The sequence below is a fragment of the Salmo trutta genome, chromosome 4 (assembly GCF_901001165.1).
Source record: "Salmo trutta chromosome 4, fSalTru1.1, whole genome shotgun sequence".
Classification (NCBI taxonomy): domain Eukaryota; kingdom Metazoa; phylum Chordata; class Actinopteri; order Salmoniformes; family Salmonidae; genus Salmo; species Salmo trutta.
Window position 1 is genome coordinate 11631374 of NC_042960.1, and position 21322 is coordinate 11652695.

A 21322-nucleotide genomic window follows, 5' to 3' on the forward strand; every position below is an offset into this window, starting at 1 on the left:
GGTGGATTTTTCTAAATTCAACAGACATGCGTCACATTAAGCAGCCTGATAATAGCTCATTTCCAATGTGATTCATTTCTCTAAACTCTCATAGGTATGGAGTTATAGGCCTACTCAGACTGGTTATAAGCAGACTATCACATTCAACCTATACGCCGTAGGTACAATTTTCCCACTTGAACATATTTATTAGTGAAACCAAAGTGCTGTAACATATTAAATGAAATCAGCCTAGTATATACAGACCAAAACTGTTCAAATCAAAAGGCTATTGCACAGAAATACCTGGACAGTCGGGTGCATGGCAAATTCAGAACTGCTGGACAGCAACATAATACACTACAGCACTGATCATTGGGAACGAGATCAGAATGACTGCTAAAGCTTGTCCCCGAAATCCAAAGATGGTTTAGAAGGCCAAGAGAGAAAAAATAAAAATACAAATACTGTTCAATGAGAAAACAGAATTCCACAAATTATATAAATATATATACTTTCAAAGATGTAGCCTACGACACAATATTCAATTTTAAGAAGATCTACAGTGGGGCAAAAAAGTATTTAGTCAGCCACCAATTGTGCAAGTTCTCCCACTTAAAAAGATGAGAGAGGCCTGTAATTTATCATAGGTACATGTCAACTATGAGAGAAAAAAAAAAGCCAGAAAAATCACATTGTTTATTAATTGATTTGCAAATTATGGTGGAAAATAAGTATTTGGTCACCTACAAACAAGATTTCTGGCTCTCACAGACCTGTAACAACTTCTTTAAGAGGCTCCTCTGTCCTCCACTCCTTACCTGTATTAATGGCACCTGTTTGAACTTGTTATCAGTATAAAAGACACCTGTCCACAACCTCAAACAGTCACACTCCAAACTCCACTATGGCCAAGACCAAAGAGCTGTCAAAGGACAACAGAAACAAAATTGTAGACCTGCACCAGGCTGGGAAGACTGAATCTGCAATAAGTAAGCAGCTTGGTTTGAAGAAATCAACTGTGGGAGCAATTATTAGGAAATGGAAGACATACAAGACCACTGATAATCTCCCTCGATCTGGGGCTCCACGCAAGATCTCACCCCGTGGGGTCAAAATGATCACAAGAACGGTGAGCAAAAATCCCAGAAGCACACGGGGGGACCTAGTGAATGACCTGCAGAGAGCTGGGACCAAAGTAACAAAGCCTACCATCAGTAACACTACGCCGCCAGGGACTCAAATCCTGCAGTGCCAGACGTGTCCCCCTGCTTAAGCCAGTACATGTCCAGGCCCGTCTGAAGTTTGCTAGAGAGCATTTGGATGATCCAGAAGAGGATTGGGAGAATGGCATATGGTCAGATGAAACCAAAATAGAACTTTTTGATAACTCAACTGGTCGTGTTTGGAGGACAAAGAATGCTGAGTTGCATCCAAAGAACACCATACCTACTGTGAAGCATGGGGGTGGAAACATCATGCTTTGGGGCTGTTTTTCTGCAAAGGGACCAGGACGACTGATCCGTGTAAAGGAAAGAATGAATGGGGCCATGTATCGTGAGATTTTGAGTGAAAACCTCCTTCCATCAGCAAGGGCATTGAAGATGAAACATGGCTGGGTCTTTCAGCATGACAATGATCCCAAACACACCGCCCGGGCAACGAAGGAGTGGCTTCGTAAGAAGCATTTCAAGGTCCTGGAGTGGCCTAGCCAGTCTCCAGATCTCAACCCCATAGAAAATCTTTGGAGGGAGTTGAAAGTCTGTGTTGCCCAGCGACAGCCCCAAAACATCACCGCTCTAGAGGACATCTGCATGGAGGAATGGGCAAAAATACCAGCAACAGTGTGTGAAAACTTTGTGAAGACTTACAGAAAACGTTTGACCTGTGTCATTGCCAACAAATGGTATATAAAAGTATTGAGATAACAAGTTTATTGACCAAATACTTATTTTCCACCATAATTTGCAAATAAATTCATTAAAAATCTTACAATGTGATTTTCTGGATTTTTTTGTTCTCATTTTGTCTGTCATAGTTGAAGTGTACCTATGATGAAAATTACAGGCCTCTCATCTTTTTAAGTGGGAGAACTTGCACAATTGGTGGCTGACGAAATACTTTTTTGCCCCACTGTAAATCTACCTAGCCTACATTTGAACACCGCCGCAGAAGCTTCGCTATTCGGCATCTTCCCAATTATGTAGCTTAGTTTTGTTGTTTGGCTACTCAAAGAGAACGGGGCCCATCACTCGCATCTCGCCTCTTCCAATGCATTGTGGAAAAGTGTGCATCTAATTCTACTAGATAAAGAGCTGAGATGAGTATAACATCCTGGCATTTAAACCATAAAAAATTCACATACTATAAAACATTCCATTTCCGCTTACTGAGAATGTGTGTCTTTGTGCCGTTTCACGCTATTCGCTGATTTCGGTAGCGCATCTCCTTATCTAATTGATCAGCTGTTGTCAAAGCCAACACGAGTATGACATCCAGACATTTAAAGTATACTCGGTTTTCAAAATGTTGCATAATATTACAATTTATTTTTTGCTGCATACTCAAAAACTGACAAATATTTAGGACGCAGCTATGGGTATTCGGACTCTTTCCCAGAGTCAACACACTCGCACAAAAAAACAAATGTGCTAATATAACCACTGGAGCACAAATAGAATATTGCGGCACTACTATACAGCCGATGGTCTATACAGCCAATGGTCTATACAGCCAGTCACCCTGATTAAGACGCATGTCTTTCCTGATTCCCACCGGCTTGTCGAGTCATGTGACTTCTAAAGCTCCTCTAGATTCTGTCTGCGTCTCAACTTGCACCCTATTCCCTATAGGCCCTGGTCAAAAGTAGTGCACTAAACGGGGACTAGGGAGTCACTTGGAACATAGATTCTGTCTCCGCTGCCAGGGAACACCAGAGAGAGAGTGCCTGGCCCCTAGCCAGAGATATCACAACCCTGAGGAGACTAGAGAGAGGGAGGGGGGGAGATGGAGAGAGGGCATAGGGAGGGAAGGCAGAGAAAAGAGATTGAGGGAGAGAGAAAGAGGGAGATCAAAAACAAAAGAAGAGTGTGCCCAGTGGGAAAGAGGCTGTAGAGCCAACCGACACAGCAGACAAATAGAGGGCCGTTAACTTTGCTACATCGGCTCAAGCAATTACATGGCTATTCCTTTGTGTTAGTAGGGAATGAATGGGTCCGAATAAGGCATTAGGAATGAACCGGGTCGGGAGCAGAACAGGGCTACGGGCTGAGGACCGAGTTTCTATTATTCCTGGATAGTTTTGCCGAGTGAGGGAGGGAGTGTGTATGTCCCTGCCAAGAGAGCAGTTTAAACTTCCTCTCCTCTCATTCTCATCTCAAGGTCTCTTTATTAACAGTACTTAAAGAACAATTCATCTACAGAACAGAGAGAGACAATAGTTATTGAGGAAGAAAGGGTTTTCTGAATGAGCTTTTAGAAAAGGTAGAAAGGGTGGACGCAGTATTAATCGTGTTGAATATACTGTCCCTCTGTATATTATAGTATGACCATACATTCCCTCTAGTTAAACAAAGTGGGACAATGCAACATATTGTGATATTATAGAGGTAGAAAGTCATTTCTGAGACACACTATTTGTAAGGGGGGGGGGGTCAGGAAGAGTTTAAAAGATCAACCCCCCAAAAAATTGACAAAATGCTCTTAGTGCTTTGCCTCTTCACACCCTCGCCATGGCAACCGCTGATAGTCTCCCACGCTGGCATCTGCTGCCCACAGTCTGCCAACTGTGCCCTCAGCCCTCTATCACTCTTCCCCCACCCCCCCTTCTCTCTTCTAAACTCCACACCTAAACCCATTCAGAATAGTCTAGCTTTTTCCCCCGTGGCCTACACTGTACATAAACAATTCAATGTGTCGGTGTTTGCTTGTCCTACTGTATGTGATTGCAGTAAAAAGTATGACTCTGAAAAGCCCTAGGTAAGGAGACCAGATTTGGGAAATGAAAATCTGGGACTGTAAAGTGGCACGCCTTGGAACTATATTTAACTATCAATTTTCGCTATAGTTCTTTCAAATACTTTTATTAATTATAAGACACAAAATGGATTACCCCTCCAGTTCTCTTAATCTTAGCCCATCTAGTAATTCAAAAATCACCCAAGTCTGGTAGCCTATGCTGTTGTAGACTTTCTGACCATGTTTATTCATGAGATGGTTACAATGCATCACCAATCAAATGTTCTTATTAACAGGTCCAACAAGGACATTTTTCGGGGACAGGCCACCAAAACCGGGGACTGGCAGCGGAAACCGGGGACGTCTGGTCACCCTAGGTATCTCTAATAGGATATAATTGCATATGATAAGTACTAGGGATGTACTTGTTTCACTTCAAACTAACCTTCCCCATTGGTCCTATTACCCATCATGAGCTCTCAAGGCTTACAATCATACTTTGAAAATATGCCAGTCATGGTTGGCAGAGTCAGGGCTAATATCATCAAAATCAGAAGTTGGGAGAGAAAACACTAGTGGCGAGTTCCCTCTAGGCTGTGTGTGTGTGTACGTTCACTCTGAGTTTTGAGAGGACAAGGAGACTAACTGGAAGAATTAGTGTCCAGCGCCCTCTTCAGGTGAAACCGTCACTTCTTCTAGTTCAGACTTCCAAGGGCTGAGACCAGAATCAAGATGTCCTTGTAGATCAGAGGTATTGCTACTGAATCATTTCACTGTAAAAGCTCTTTCACTCTCAAGGACACTCTCTCTCTCTCTCTCTCTCTCTCTCTCAGAAGTAGAAACCAATAGTACGAGCAAGCCGTTGGACAGGAGAGCATTCCACCTTCCATCGTTTTCCCAGAAATACATTTATTTTCCAGTGTGCCACCTGCTCTCATTTCACCCTCAAACTACCTGGTTTCCATGACAACTGCACAAAAACATCTCTACTTTCCTTTTCCCGCTCGTTGGGGTTAAGAGCACCGGCCTCCATCTTTGGTGTTACATTAAAACCCCATCTGTGCTGCCGAGTAGAGTCTCTTTGTTGGCCGCAGCTGTGTTGTCTGAGCGTGTGACGCTTGTTTCGCCGTTAAACAACTGCCTTAGCAACAACAGGGGATTGACTACTGCTTATTGTTAAGGGCTTGTCTGGTTTGAAAGAGGTTGTGCACTGTAATGAGAGGCAGCTATGAGGTGAGGCGAGAGAGAGAGAGAATGAGTGTGAAAAAGCACACCACGTGGTCTTGAGGAAAAAGCCAGCCCAGACAGATGGAGCCTAGCGTCTGTGAGTGTGAGAGAGACCGGGCATCGGGGTAGTGAGAAAGCAGGAGTCAATCACCGCACACACTTCACATGTTGGACTGGCTAGTACTGTTCAAGTGGCTAGTGTGATTATGGCCTAGCAGCATGTCAGTTGGGGTTCACGGTTCACTAGCTGCTGAAGTGGCCGGCATGTTGCCCAGGCCTGGGTTCAACCATTCATGTCTCTTCAAATGCTTTAGTTAAGATTGATTGACCTTGTTTGGAGCATTGGAACCAATGGAGTAGACCCAAAAATGCTAACACCGCTCATATGGCACTCCAGATACGCTCAATCGAATGCTCCAAGTATTTCAAGGAAAGCTCATGCTGTTTTAACCTAGTTCTGACTTACATCAAGTTATGGAACCAGCATAGTGAGTATACAAAACATTAAGAACACCTGCTCTTTCCATGACAGACTGACCAGGTGAAAGCTAGGATCCCTTATTGATGTCACTTGATAATCCACTTCAAAATCAGTATAGAGGAAGGAAGGGGACACATTATATATAGAAGGATTGTTAAGACTGGAGACAAATTGAGACATGGATTGTGTATGTGTGCCATTCATAGGGTTAAATGGGGAAGACAAAAGATTGAAGTACCTTTGAACGGGGTATGGTAGTAGGTGCCAGGCGCACCGGTTTGTGGGAAGCATTAGAGTCAACGTGGGCCAACATCCGTGTGGAATGCTTTTGACACCTTGTAGAGTCTATGCCCCGACAAATTGGGTGGGGGTGCAACTCAATATTACGAAGTTGTTCCTAATATTTTGTACACTGTGTATATTGTAGTTCACACATTAACCTAGGCTTCCTCATTGTGGTGATATTAAAGTAAATCTTACCGCAGGGATAGTAGGTAGTGGTACTATAGTGATGTTCCTTGGTAGATCCTACCATAAGAATATTTGGTAGTGGACTGTGGTATTATAGTGATGTTCCTAGGTAGATCCTACCATAAGGATATTTGGTAGTGGACTGTGGTATTATAGTGATGTTCCTAGGTAGATCCTACCATAAGGATATTTGGTAGTGGACTGTGGTATTATAGTGATGTTCCTAGGTAGATCCTACCATAAGGATATTTGGTAGTGGACTGTGGTATTATAGTAATGTTCCTAGGTAGATCCTACCATAAGGATACTTGGTAGTGGACTGTGGTACTATAGTGATGTTCCTAGGTAGATCCTACCATAAGGATATTTGGTATCCAGTCTGTCGTCAGCAGAGCGGGCCCAAGGCAGCAGGTCATCATCACAGCCGTTGGGCATGCCGTTGTAGCCGATGCCCACTATCTTATTCTCCTGGTTAACAATACATGCTCCAACCTAGCAGAGAGGCAGACAGAGAGTTCATTTAACGTTCAGACAGAATGCGCATATTATTTCTCAACTGTGTAGTATCTAGGCTAGAAGATGTGACTGGGTGTATTATTGGTCCTCCTCAAAAACAAAATGGCAAAACATGATGCATTTGGGTGAGAAGATATTTTCCTACCCATTCTAGCCTAGCATGTAGGCCTAAGAGTTTAACATTTATGCAAGTATACAGTGGGCTCCAAAATTACTGGCTCCCCTGACTGGCAATGCACAAACAATACTTAAAATATATATAAAAACAATATACATTGCTCAAAAAAATAAAGGGAACACTAAAATAACACATCCTAGATCTGAATGAATTAAATAATCTTATTAAATACTTTTTTCTTTACATAGTTGAATGTGCTGACAACAAAATCACACAAAAATAATCAATGGAAATCCAATTTATCAACCCATGGAGGTCTGGATTTGGAGTCACACTCAAAATTAAAGTGGAAAACCACACTACAGGCTGATCCAACTTTGATGTAATGTCCTTAAAACAAGTCAAAATGAGGCTCAGTAGTGTGTGTGGCCTCCACGTGCCTGTATGACCTCCCTACAATGCCTGGGCATTCTCCTGATGAGGTGGCGGATGGTCTCCTGAGGGATCTCCTCCCAGACCTGGACTAAAGCATCCGCCAACTCCTGGACAGTCTGTGGTGCAACGTGGCGTTGGTGGATGGAGCGAGACATGATGTCCCAGATGTGCTCAATTGGATTCAGGTCTGGGGAACGGGCGGGCCAGTCCATAGCATCAATGCCTTCCTCTTGCAGGAACTGCTGACACACTCCAGCCACATGAGGTCTAGCATTGTCTTGCATTAGGAGGAACCCAGGGCCAACCGCACCAGCATATGGTCTCACAAGGGGTCTGAGGATCTCATCTCGGTACCTAATGGCAGTCAGGCTACCTCTGGCGAGCACATGGAGGGCTGTGCGGCCCCCCAAAGAAATGCCACCCCACACCATGACTGACCCACCGCCAAACCGGTCATGCTGGAGGATGTTGCAGGCAGCAGAACGTTCTCCACGGCTTCTCCAGACTCTGTCACATCTGTCACGTGCTCAGTGTGAACCTGCTTTCATCTGTGAAGGGCACAGGGCGCCAGTGGCGAATTTGCTAATCTTGGTGTTCTCTGGCAAATGCCAAACGTCCTGCACGGTGTTGGGCTGTAAGCACAACCCCCACCTGTGGACGTCGGGCCCTTATACCACCCTCATGGAGTCTGTTTCTGACCGTTTGAGCAGACACATGCACATTTGTGGCCTGCTGGAGGTCATTTTGCAAGGCTCTGGCAGTGCTCCTCCTCCTTTGTGCAAGGAGGACCTTGCACAAAGGCGGAGGTAGCGGTCCTGCTGCTGGGTTGTTGCCCTCCTACGGCCTCCTCCACGTCTCCTGATGTACTGGCCTGTCTCCTGGTAGCGCCTCCATGCTCTGGACACTACGCTGACAGACACAGCAAACCTTCTTGCCACAGCTCGCAATGATGTGCCATCCTGGATGAGCTGCACTACCTGAGCCACTTGTGTGGGTTGTAGACTCCGTCTCATGCTACCACTAGAGTGAAAGCACCGCCAGCATTCAAAAGTGACCAAAACATCAGCCAGGAAGCATAGGAACTGAGAAGTGGTCTATGGTCACCACCTGCAGAACCACTCCTTTATTGGGGGTGTCTTGCTAATTTCCTATAATTTCCACCTGTTGTCTATTCCATTTGCACAACAGCATGTGAAATGTATTGTCAATCAGTTTTGCTTCCTAAGTGGACAGTTTGATTTCACAGAAGTGTGATTGACTTGGAGTTACATTGTGTTGTTTAAGTGTTCCCTTTATTTTTTTGAGCAGTATAATTAGAGATACTCAAAATACCAACATGTGAGATATACTGTACTTTATTAATGTTTCAATGGAACCAACCAAAATCATACAATTATTTAATACAAAATAAATTTCACCAAAATCAAGGTTTCATACAGTGAGGGAAAAAAGTATTTGATCCCCTGCTGATTTTGTACGTTTGCCCACTGACAAAGAAATGATCAGTCTATAATTTTAAATGGTAGGTTTATTTTGTGTTTCTTCCATTTGCGAATAATCACACCAACTGTTGTCACCTTCTCACCAAGCTGCATGGCGATGGTCTTGTAGCCCATTCCAGCCTTGTGTACGTCTACAATCTTGTCCCTGACATCCTTGGAGAGCTCTTTGGTCTTGGCCATGGTGGAGAGTTTGGAATCTGATTGATTGCTTCTGTGGACAGTGTCTTTTATACAGGTAACAAACTGAGATTAGGAGCACTCCCTTTGAGAGTGTGCTCCAAATCTCAGCTCGTTACCTGTATAAAAGACACCTGGGAGCCAGAAATCTTTCTGATTGAGAGGGGGTCACATACTTATTTCCCTCATTAAAATGCAAATCAATTTATAACATTTGACATGCGTTTTTCTGGATGTTATTCTGTTTCTCACGGTTCAAATAAACCCACCATTAAAATTATAGACTGAATTTCTTTGTCAGTGGGCAAACGTACAAAATCAGCAGGGGATCAAATACTTTTTCCCCCTCACTGTAATTATTGGCACTCATTTAGTACTTAGTGCAACCACCTCTGGCAAGGATAAACAGCATGGAGTCTAAACCTTGTCAAAAATTACAGGAAAAGGAACACATTTGGGAGGGATTTTGGACCATTTCTCTATGCAGATCCTTTCAAGATCCTTCACGTTCTTGGGTTTGCGCTTATCAACTGCCATCAACTCAGCCCACAGGTTTTCGATTGGATTGAGGTCCGGCGACAGATGGCTATGGCTATGAATGGCTATGAACATTGGATGGCTATGAACATTGATTTTGTTGTCACAGAACCATTTCAGTGTGGATCTTGAGGTATGTTTTGGGTCATTGCCTTGTTGGAAAGTCCACCTACGGCCAAGTCCCAGCCTTCTGGCAGAGGCAACCAGATTGTCAGCCAAAATTACCTGATACTTGGTGGAATTCATTATGCCATCAAATCTTAACTAGTGCCCCTGGACCTCTGGAATTAAAACAGCCCCAAAACATCACTGACCCACCACCATATTTCACCGTGGGTATGAGGTGCCTCTCCTTGTATGCATCTCTGTTTCGACGCCAAACATGCCGATTCTATCTGATCAAAAGGTTCCATTTTTGGTCTCATCTGACCAGAGCACCTTCTTCCAGTCATAATTTAAATGACGTTCGGCAAACTCCAAGCGCTTGCGTCTGTGTCTTGGGGTCAGAAAGGGCTTTCTTCTGGCAGGCCCTTCCAAAGAGCCTGTGGTTGTAGAGGTGGCGTCTGATGGTGCTTTTTGAAACCTGGTGAACCCCAAGACGTCACCAAGGCCTGCAATTCTTTCACAGTGATTCATGGGGATTTTGTTGCTTCTCTCACCATCCTCCTCCCTATCCTGGGGGACAAAATGCATTTGCATCCTCTACCCGTAAGGTTTAACTGTTCCATATCTTCTAATTTTTTTCAATAATTGCCCTGACAGTGCTCAGTCGTTTGTGGATCTTCTTGTAGCCATTACCAGATTTATAAAAGGTCTACAACGATCTGTCTCTCTTGAACTGCCAGTTCTTTTGTTTTCTTCATGGTGTTGGATGACAAAGGGATATTGCATGCGTGTTACCTCATTATACCCTAGTGAAACAAGAAGTGATGTAATGGCTCAATATAGTTCCTTAAGACTTAGATAAACTTAAACAAGTGAAATTTAAATCCTGGTTTCATTTTGGTAGATGTTATTCACAATCATCTTTAAAAGGTGCCATTAATTGTGAAACCTTGATCTGGAGGACATTGATTTTTAATTAAATCAATAAATGATTTTGGTGGGTTCCACTGAAACATTAATAAAGTACAGCATTTCTCCCATGTTGGTATTTTGTTTTTGCATTGCCAGTCAGGGGTGGCAGTAATTTTGGAGCCCACTGTATGCAAGTAGAGACAGAGCAACTTGGCATGAAGGGTGAAGGTCAATGTTCAGTGGTTTAGAGAGTTGGGAAAGAGAAGAGAGGGCTCTCCAGCTGAGAGCTAGACCAATTAGAGATGGAGCGAGAGAGATGAGTGAGGGGGGGGACAGCAACTTATCAGGAATCACATGCAAGCACAAAACCTCTACTCCACCATAACGAACACAGTGGAACAGCCAATCAGGAGGGAATCTAATCTAACTCACAAAACACCGAAGTTTTCTAACCACTTCTTGGCTAATAATGATCGGTCATCCAACCAATGAGGGTGCGGCGGCGGAACCGTACGCCCTTCACTGTACTGTTAGTTTTCTCCAGGTGAACTGGCATAGCTCCAACACATCAAACAACCTCGAGCCCACCCCCCGCCACGGCTCTCCCCAGGACGCTGTGCTTTGATCAGGGCTAGAAACGCTCCGCCAGGCCCCTTATCACTTTAAAAAGACCCACGCACCACCTTCCTCCCCCCCTCTCCTAGCCTCACCCCATCCATCAATACATCAACCCCCCCTACCCTCCACCCAGCTCCATCACTCATATGTTAGAATGATAAAAGTGTCAGAGAAATGTGTGAAAGACAAAGTCAGCCAGAGAGACCGAGAGGGAGACAAAAAGACGAGCGAGAGGGAGACAAAAAGACGAGCGAGAGCGAGTCAGAGAGGGAGAGAGAGCGAAATGATAGAGAGTCCTTCTCTGTGTCACAGGACTGACTAAGACAAAGTCAGACGAAGCTTGAAGATGATACGTAGTGTAGCTGTTCAGATCACAGATCAAATTAAGTTCAGTCTCGACTCGCGTCCCCTTGGATTTGTGCTGTGCACACATGCTCCTGTCTAGAGAGCATTGCTGAATTAATGTAGGGGGCCTATTTGAAGGGTACATCTGACGAGGGAAGAGGGTAGAGACTAGAGAGAGCTGAGCCTTAAAACAGAGGCTGTAGCGTACACACGACCACATCAACAGAGGGAACTAAAGGTGGGGGGGGACTAAGAAACAGTGGCTTCTTGAGAGAGAGCCCACTGAGGGATAAGCTACCGTCCTTTCTTGTTGATGGACTGCGTCAACTAAGGTGGTCAGATATCAACGGGGGGAATTGTGGCAAAAGCGGAAGGCGGAAGCTTCGTCCTTCGGCCCCCCGGTGGCGGTCTGTAAACAGAGGCCTCGTGAGGACCCGTTGCTGAGAGACATGAAACGGCGCCAGATATCCCTTTCTTCCGAGAGGGAAAAAGGAGGAGAAAATAAAGGAAGGATAGACGACTAAAGCTCCAACCCTCTGTTTCATCCTCACACTGTTTTGATCAGGGAAGGCTTGGCTGGCTTAAAAACTTTTTCTTTGTCCTTCTTCTAATCCCCATCGCCTCCACCTCTCTCTCTCCTGAGGTGGAGACGAGACAACATTCTGAACTAGTTCAGAAAGGAGAGGTCATTAGAGAAGACTTGTTGAAATTTCCTCCCTTTCTTTCTCACTCTCATTCCATCATTCCCCCCCACATCGTTCTTTCTGAGCTGGTTGGTAACTAGTGCCGTCAGAAAGTATTCACACCTCCTGACTTTTTCCACATTTAGTTGTTTTACAGCCAGAATTTAAAATGGATTACATTTAGATTCTCAGTCACTGGCCCACACACACACACACACACACACACACACACACACACAATAATCCATAACGTCAAAGTAGAATTATGTTTTTAGAAATGTTTACAAATTTAAAAAATGAAAAGCTGGAATGCCTTGAGTCAATAAGTATTCAACCCCTTTGTTATGGCAAGCCTAAATAAGTTCAGGAGTAAAACGTTGCTTAACAAATCACAATAAGTTGCATGGACTGTGCAATAATAGTGTTTAACATGATTTTTGAATGACTACCTAATCTCTGTACCCCACACATACAATTATCTGTAAGTTCCATCAGTCGAGCAGTGACTTTCAAACACCGATTCAACCACAAAGACCAGGGAGGTTTTCTAGACACGCACCTCATGTGCACTCACTCGCACACAGAACAAAGCCAAGGGGACTTTAAAACAGTTAGAGTTGAATGGCTGTGACAGGAGAAAACTGAATATGAATCCACAACATTGTGGCAAAGAAATATACTTTATGTCCTGAATACAAATCGTTATGTTTGGGGCAAATTCAACATCTCTGAGTACCACTTCATATATTCAAGCATGGTGGTGGTGGCGGCATCATGTTATGGGTATGCATGTCATTGGCAAGGACTATGGAGTTTTTTGGGATGAAAATAAATGTAAATTTTCCACTTTGTCATTATGTGTAGATGGGTGAGTGAAAAAAAAAAATCTATTTAATCAAGTTTGAATTCAGGCTGTAACACAATAAAATGTAGAACAAGTCAACAGGTGTGAATACTTTCTAAAGGCACTAACTCCCAGCAGCAGGTGTGGAGTCAGAGGGAGGGATGGATGGAGGATTACTGGATCCGTAGACCCCCTGCTGTGCCCCACTGGCCTCTCCCCCCTCTGTCCCCCTTCCTTCCCCTGGGGTTGAGCTTATCACAGAGGAGCAGAGCCAGCTCTCATCTGGGCGATATGGGCAGCATATCATGGTATTTTTCTAATATTTTGACGGTATATTTTAGTATTTGGTATTTCATTAGGATCCCCATTGCTGCAAAAGCAGCAGCTACTCTTCCTGGGGTCCACACAAAACATGGCATAATACAGAACATTAATAGACAAGAACAGCTCAAGGACAGAACATGTAAAAAATGTATAGGCACACGTAGCCTACATGTGAATACATACACAAACTATCTACGTCAAATAGGGGAGAGATGTTGTGCCGTGAGGTGTTGCTTTATCTGTTTTTTTTAAACCAGGATTGCTCTTAATATGAGCAATATGAGATGGAACGGAGTTCCACGCAATAATGGCTCTATATAATACTGTACACTTTCTTGAATTTGGAGACTGTGAAAAGACCCCTGGTGACATGTCTGGTGGGGTAAGTGTGTATGTGTGTCAGAGCTGTGCGTAAATTGACGATGCAAACAATTTGGGATTTTCAACAATGCTTTTTTTTTTATAAAAAGAAGTGATTCAATTCATAGCCAAGCGAGACTGGCATGCATAGTATTTATATAAGCCTTCTGATTACAATGAAGAGCAAGGCGTGCCACTCTTCTGTGCCAGCAGCAGCTTAACTAAGTCTTTCCTTGCAGCACTCGACTGGACAATAATTAAGATAAAACTAGAGCCTGCAGGACTTGCTTTGTGGAGTGTGGTGTCAAAAAAGCCGGACATCTTTATCACGGACAAACCTCTCCCCATCTTTACAACCATTGAATCTATACGTTTTGACCGTGATAGATTGTAAACTAAGGTAACACCAAGTAATTTAGTCTCCTCAACTTCTTCAACAGCCACACCATTCATTACCAGATTCAGTTGAGGTTTAGAACTTAGGGAATGATTTGTACCAAATACAATGCTCTTAGTTTTAGAGATGTTCAGGACCAGTTTACTGGCCACCCATTCCAAAACAGACTGCAACTCTTTAAGGGTTTCAGTGACTTCATTAGCTGTGGTTCATATGTTGACGTTATTTGATGGTGTTTTGAATAATATAAATATTTTTATTTATTTATGAGTAGTGCGTGACCCTAGGGTGGCAACAAGTGATTTCAATGGGTCTCTCTCTCCATTCTGATTGTTTTATACTGTTCAATTAAACTTCAACTCAGAATTTTGTCATTTTCATAAATGTCTGCATTTCCTGCACTAATTTGAGATCATATCCACACTGCCACATAGCGCTGCACAATATTGGCAAATGTTGCAATTGTGATTTGACTTGCGATTTAAACACTTGGGTGAACTGTTGGAATCATGGAAATATTATTAATTTAATTCAATAGTTAGAATATAATAGTGGGCATACAGTGTTTGACAACGAATGAAAATTCCAGGGAAGAGTTATTGTGACAGGGTAGGAACCAAAGTGTTGGTCAGTGTTTCCTTCGAGACACTATAATCTTTGGCTACATTAAAAATGTTGTTCTCTCTTCACTACTTCATGTAGCTTACATACTCATGCTTTGCCTAATACTCTTTGGTTTAGAAGCATGTTGCACAAACATGCTGATTTAGGCCTAAACCTTCACTGGTATCAGGCTGTATAGCTAGCTACGTTTGCTCTGACTCAGTACATTTATTAGCTAGCTATAACGAGAAATTAGCATTAGCGGTTAACACGATTTAGTGGCAAGTTGCTAAGAAAAGAGACTAGCTGTTTGCAGATGTAAGAAACAAACTAATAGTGTAATTATAGAACGCTTGTGGATTTCTATTACTGAACGTAAGTGTCTTGTGGTCGAGCAACAACAAAAGCGCTCCTTGAGTGACAGGGGGCGGGCCTTGGGGGAGAGAGACTTTTGTATTTACTCACACACTAAAGTGCACATATACACTTTCATACATCTGGATCGAATAATTTATTGATTTAAATTCCCTAATAAACCCTGCATAGTCCATACTTCCCTCAAGACATCTCTTTTTGACCAAATACTTTTAGGATTGAAAACCTGTAGCCATTATTTCCCCCTCCATTACACTGATATCCCTCACTCCGTCCATCCACTTCTGTGGGTCAGAAATCCATTCCAAAACAAGCTCTAGGTCGATCATCAAACTAGACAGCACAGTGCAGACAGGGGGTATAGGTGTCGAAACAAATCAAAACCGACAACCAACTTGGTGCTTACAGGCCTACACCAGAAAACCAATCCCTGACTAAGGCAGACTAGGGCTAAGGCCCCCCAACTGCTTGAAACACCCCCCACCGCCCAAACCAGGTGCTCGCCCCACAGCCGGGAACTCAATCAAATACCCGCCGCCGTCTTGACCGGCAGTGTCAAAGAGAGGCGTCCGTGCCAGGGCCTGATCAGAAAAGCAGGGAGGCCTTATTGAGGGCGAAGGGCCTGGCATCTGGATTAATATTTAACAACAGGCGGGGCTGTGGACGCCTTACACAGCCGTGGTAGAGGGAGAAATGGAGAGAAAGCGGGTTGGAGGGCTGGGGGGTTCAGGATCAATGAAGAGGGGGTAGGGGGTGGTGATGTTACCTAGGATCTTGAATGCTTCTTTGAGTTTTTTGTTGTGTGTGTGTGTGTGTGTGTGTGTGTGTGTGTGTGTGTGTGTGTGTGTGTGTGTGTGTGTGTGTATATAGATATGCGCATTTACTTGTGAGCTGGGATCCTTGCTTCTCTGAGCTGACAGGAAGGCTACAGCCATGAAATATTCAGGCCACTCCAGGTAGTCCTCACGCTTTTTCGTCTGAGCAGGATCAGAGGCCGGGGTCCTGATGGAGAGGAAGAGAGGAGAGGGAGAAAGGACAGAGAGAAAAGAAAATGGAGAAAGGTCAGAACGGGAGAATAGAAGGGGAGAGAAAAACATGGAGACAAAAGAAAATAGAAGTCAAAAATGGGCGAAAGGAAGGTGAGGAAGAGAAAGAGAGAAGAGGGAAAGAGAAAAGGAGGGTAGCGTTAGAGGTTGAGGAGGGAGAGGGAAGGAGAGCGGGTGAGTCAGAGGGATAAGACAGAATAGAAGGAAAGTGACAAGGTAGTGAGGGATGGCGTAAAACTAAAAATAGAACCTTCAAAAGGCTCGTTTGTCAAAAAGGAGCAGTCAGTGGCATCGTTCGCATGTTTCACTAGAGGTCAGCATGATGTAGTCTCGTTCTCCATCCTCTTGCTCTACAAAGGAACACGCGTGCCTCCGTGAACGCACACACAAGTTCAGTCGGACACTTCACACACATCCTCACACGGCCACCAGTGCGACGATTCAAAGGGCTTCAAACCTGGGTCTTAACCCCACGGAGAACAGACGCACACTCCCTATAATTACAACACCCCTGTCTAGAGACCTCACTATCGCAGCGTACATTCTTCGCGTTTTGAAGACCATTAAATCCTCTCTTTACTGCTGTGCTACAGGCCACTCACCCACCATTACGGATCCAGACACAGGAACCGGGAGCTATTACGGGTAGTCGTAGAAAGTCCCACTGGGTCAGGCTGGAGCACCTTGGAAACTGAAGCAGCAGTACCCAGCAATTAAACCCTACCCATCTGGCTGTCACGCCAACCTAGGGCGGATCGTGCCATAGATCTAGGCCTAGATGCCATGTCTGCCTGTCTACAAAGCACTCTCTAAAGTGGATCCAAAGACACAGCGACGGCAGAAGAGGAAGGGATACTTTCAACTCCTCCACAGTTTGGAGTGTGATCTCTCGGCCGTGCGTTTCGACCTGGCAATTAAACCCTACCCACCTGGCTGTCACATGACAAAGAAATGAAAAAGTGGCCCTATTGCCCTAGGTTGGCAATCGAGACCCATTGCTGTCCGGCAACGCACCACGTCTGCCTGTCTACAAAGACAAGATCGGTGACGTCTTTCGCCCATACCCCCGCAGACACGACTGGACTAGAAAGAAATGAAGGGATCAAAGAGAGAGAGAGAGAAAGTCTGACACTTTGAACTCCTCCACAGCTCGGACTGTGAGATCTCTCGTCCCTACGTTTCAAAATTGGCTAATGGTTGCCAGCATGCGGAGCAAGACTGCCAAACGGGGACAAACTTTAAAGTGAAGTGACATTTCCAGGCGTTCGGACACATTAAGTGGCGCACATCATAGGGCAGAGGGGCCGTCGTTGCTCAAAAGACAAAGAAACTGCTTGTGTGTTTTTCATTGCGGCTTGATCAAATGATGTGGCATATTGCATTTGATTAGGCCTAAAGAATCTAGTTAGAGAGGCTGTTGTAAAATCATTTACAGTTGATGTAGAGATTTGATTTGTTCAAAATGTTTAATAACAAGATGAGAGGAATAAAACATGATTTGAAACACATTTTCGGTTGAGTAGGCCTCCACCTTCCAATAAAGACTTTCAATTTGATCCAGCTTTTTAGGGAGAGTGTCTGACTCTTCCTTGATACATCTAATTAAGCACTGGTCTCCGGGGAAGCTTTGGTAGCTTAAACATCTTCTGTTATCAATTTGTGCAGACGGGTCTTCCTTCTCATTATTCATTAAAGCATCACTGCACCGGCCGCAAACCTAATATCTCCCCACCTGACGGCGTTCACGCGGTCTTTCGGAAGCCTGGAATCTTCCTGCTGTCATATGTTCAAATGCTGACATAGAATTACAATGACTAGAACAGTCAGACATTCCAGTCCCCAATCGCATGCCGCTCAAGTTCAATTCATTGTAATTATACGGTTCTCCTATACTGCTCCAATACCAGCTGCTGCTGTGGTCTCAGTGTCACCCTTCCCTCCAGGACATTAGTCCTTTAATGAGCCTCTGGGCTCTACAGGCTTTCCCAGGCACCAGATTGTCATAGAGGTCCTACACTCTGCAGAACGGTGGTCGGCCTTCCTAAACAGGATTTTCAACCGTACAGCTGCTGGGAGAAGAGATAACATAGCCATGGGATAATGCTTCCTGGGCATTCTCCCTTCTGGGGTTTATTATTCCCGCAAATGCCTATTCCTTATTGGTTTAATGAGCGGGAGGATTAGGCTATCATCTCGCTTCCAAGCAGCAAGTCAAAATTGGACGTTTCCTGGCTATACTCGGCCCTATTTCGTAGGCTCTATCTGGGAACAGAATTTTGAAAATTAAGGCATTAGGCTACCTGGTTTAGTGAAAGTGCACAAAGCCGGTCAGAAAGGGACACTCGACATAGTGAGTGGTATTAGGGAAGGCAGGAAGGCCCCTCGGAATGCCAAGTTTGCCAACGTGCATGTTGCGTGGGGATGGAAAGGTCAGAGGTACGAGACCTAACTGTCAACTAAATACATGCACCCTATGGCTGCTACCATAGAACTAGGAATTTAATAGGACATTTATGGTTGCAACCAGTTCAGAGTTGATATGGAATGGACAGGCCTATTTGCCTAGCCTACAGCCCCAGCATTCTTCACAGCAATGATGAGAATGCAAACGCAGAGCTTGGTCAGAAGAACATGACCAAACTGTCAACTCGATGGCAAGCAACAGTTACTCTGAAGGCAGCCTAAAGAGTTCAGGCTGAGGGTTGATATGGGAAAGGTATAGGCCTTCAGCCAAAGCATTCTTCACGTCAATGAAGGTGATACAAGTGTAAGCAGGGCAGAGAGTCGAATACATTTGAAGGCTGAACTAGTAAAAAGAGAACAGCGGTGTGCCGTACACTGAAAAATATTTATGAAGGCTAAACATAATGCAACCAGTCTCAAAATGCCATCCAGATTTCAATCAACCACATCCGGAACTCAAGCCTTCATAACAGCATGAAATCACGGTGCAAAGAGACCGTTATCGAGCTTGTAGAAAGGCCCTGGGAGGCACCGGCTCATTTTGGGGGATCAAAACAGCCAAAGTGGGCCCTCAGCCAGCTAAAAGTGGTGGTGAAGAGGGCCAGGGGCCACAGGGGTTGGCGCAGGTCCTCTTCACCTTTCTGGGCTCCAGGCACTCTGCTGGGCGACAGGAACCCCTCCAGGTGTGTGCGAGACGGTTGAGGGCATGTTACGGTGGAGCTAGAGTGCTTCTCGTGTTTGACATTTGACACAGAGTCAGAGTGACAGTGTGGTTGGGACTAGGAGTAGTGTGTGTGGGATGTGTGTGTTTGTCCTCATTGCCCTCATGCGCGTTAGCTTATTCCCTGTGCCAACACTGCTGCCATTCCATGGGCACACACTCTAGGGGGGGGCACACATCATCCCTTTTTGAGGGCCACGGATTCATACTGCACTAGTTTCAGCTGAAGATAAACGGTGTGTGTGTGTCACGGCTTATGCTGGATCCATATTCTACATCCCACCACCATGTCTTTCACCAAGATGGGATAGGGAACTAAGGGGAGTAGGGAGAATATTACCTGATGCTAAATACAAAACAGACACAGGAGGGGGGGACTAAGTGATAATCATGTCTGAAGAGGATAGGATGATATTTTATCCTGAGAATGGCTACCGTGGTTTCTAAGGTGTGAAATCCTTTTCCTGACTTTCTGTGTCGAGAGAGAGAAACACACACCTTGTTCCCAATGCAGTTCGTAGTTTTTCGGCAGGTATACATTATAGCTAAGTGCCTAGCTTGAATGTGACCTTATTTCAATATACTGTACAGTAACTTAGCTAGCTATCTATCTTACATGTCTAATGACTTTCTGAAAATGCTGCTAACAACAAACGCGAGCTATGTTTATTTATTGAAGTTGTAGCGTTGTGTGTTATCAAAGACCTGAAGGAGTTAGCTGGCTAGCTACTACTACTACTTAGCCTAGCTAGCTAGTACTACCTGTAAAACGCATGCAACCAAACAACTGACAATTCGCCGCTAACTTCAAAGTGAAAAGTAAAAACAAAAAAGTTACCCATTCAGTTGAGATGTCTCGTTCTTAATTTCTTGGCTCATTTTTGTTTCTGTGCTGGCAAGCTGCATGTGATGTGGCGCCTAGCTGATACTTGCATACTGCGTCACAGATAGGACGTAGGACACAACACAAGCATGGAAATCTCCCGCGCTTGAAAATGTCACGAGGTCCAACCACCAGCCTATATTAGGGAGTGTGTAAGTCCACGTGGTTGTCTTGTTCAACAAACATCTGTAGCGCGCCAAACTACAGTTAGTCTTCTGTGAACAACATGTAAAACCTGCGAAATGTGTGCTCTCTGCCACTGTAAACTGAAGCAGCATACGACCAAAAACAGTAAAGTCAGGGGACAGAATATATCCTCCCCCACCACTACGTGGCAGTCATGCGTCTTACTAAAACCACAGATAAAATAAGGGAGATTGTACTATAATTATGTTACCGAACTTTACATCTGCATCAGGGAAGAACAATTACAGTAACACCTCTGACTCTCTGTGATGACACACACAGCCACACACCTCTGACTCTCTGTGATGACACACACACAGCCACACAGCTCTGACTCTCTGTGATGACACACACAGCCACACACCACTGACTCTCTGTGATGACACACACAGCCACACACAGCCACACACCTCTGACTCTCTGTGATGACACACACAGCCACACACATCTGACTCTCTGTGATGACACACACAGCCACACACCTCTGACTCTCTGTGATGACACACACAGCCACACACCTCTGACTCTCTGTGATGACACACACAGCCACACAGCTCTGACTCTCTGTGATGACACACACAGCCACACACCTCTGACTCTCTGTGATGACACACACAGCCACACAGCTCTGACTCTCTGTGATGACACACACAGCCACACAGCTAGCTCCTTGTTCTATGTGGCTGATAAATAATATGATAAATATCTGCCCTGAATTGAGATTCAAAGATGTCTGCAGAAAGAATGGGGTGTCAGCTATGACATGACACCTTGAGTTTGAAAAAATATATTTTGGTTATTGAACTACAGTAAGTGAAGTGGATTTCACTTGGTAACTGAATTACGGTAACAGAATTACATCATGGGTCCCAGATCTGTACTACACAGAAATCCCGATTTATAGAATTCTCTGCATTTTATTTTACCCTTATTTCACCAAGTAAGTTGACTGAGAACACGTTCTCATTTACGGCAATGACCTGGGGAATAGTTACAGGGGAGAGGAGGGGGGATGAATCAGCCAATTGTAAACTGGGGATGATTAGGTGGCCATGAT

At 44.5% G+C, this 21322-nt stretch overlaps 1 protein-coding gene across 1 annotated transcript in view; it reads right to left on the reverse strand.

Moving 5' to 3' along the window:
* The window catches only part of LOC115191834 (deoxycytidylate deaminase), a 44775-nt gene extending 24436 nt beyond the window's left edge, over positions 1–20339 (reverse strand). The window contains exons 1-3 of the mRNA XM_029749786.1: positions 20035–20339; positions 15851–15968; positions 6472–6607 (exon numbers count right to left, since the gene is read on the reverse strand). Coding sequence (XP_029605646.1) covers positions 6472–6607; positions 15851–15968; positions 20035–20102 — 322 coding nt within the window. The 5' untranslated portion in view covers positions 20103–20339. The remainder of the gene's footprint in view (positions 1–6471; positions 6608–15850; positions 15969–20034) is intronic.
* Between the last annotated feature and the right edge of the window lie 983 nt (positions 20340–21322).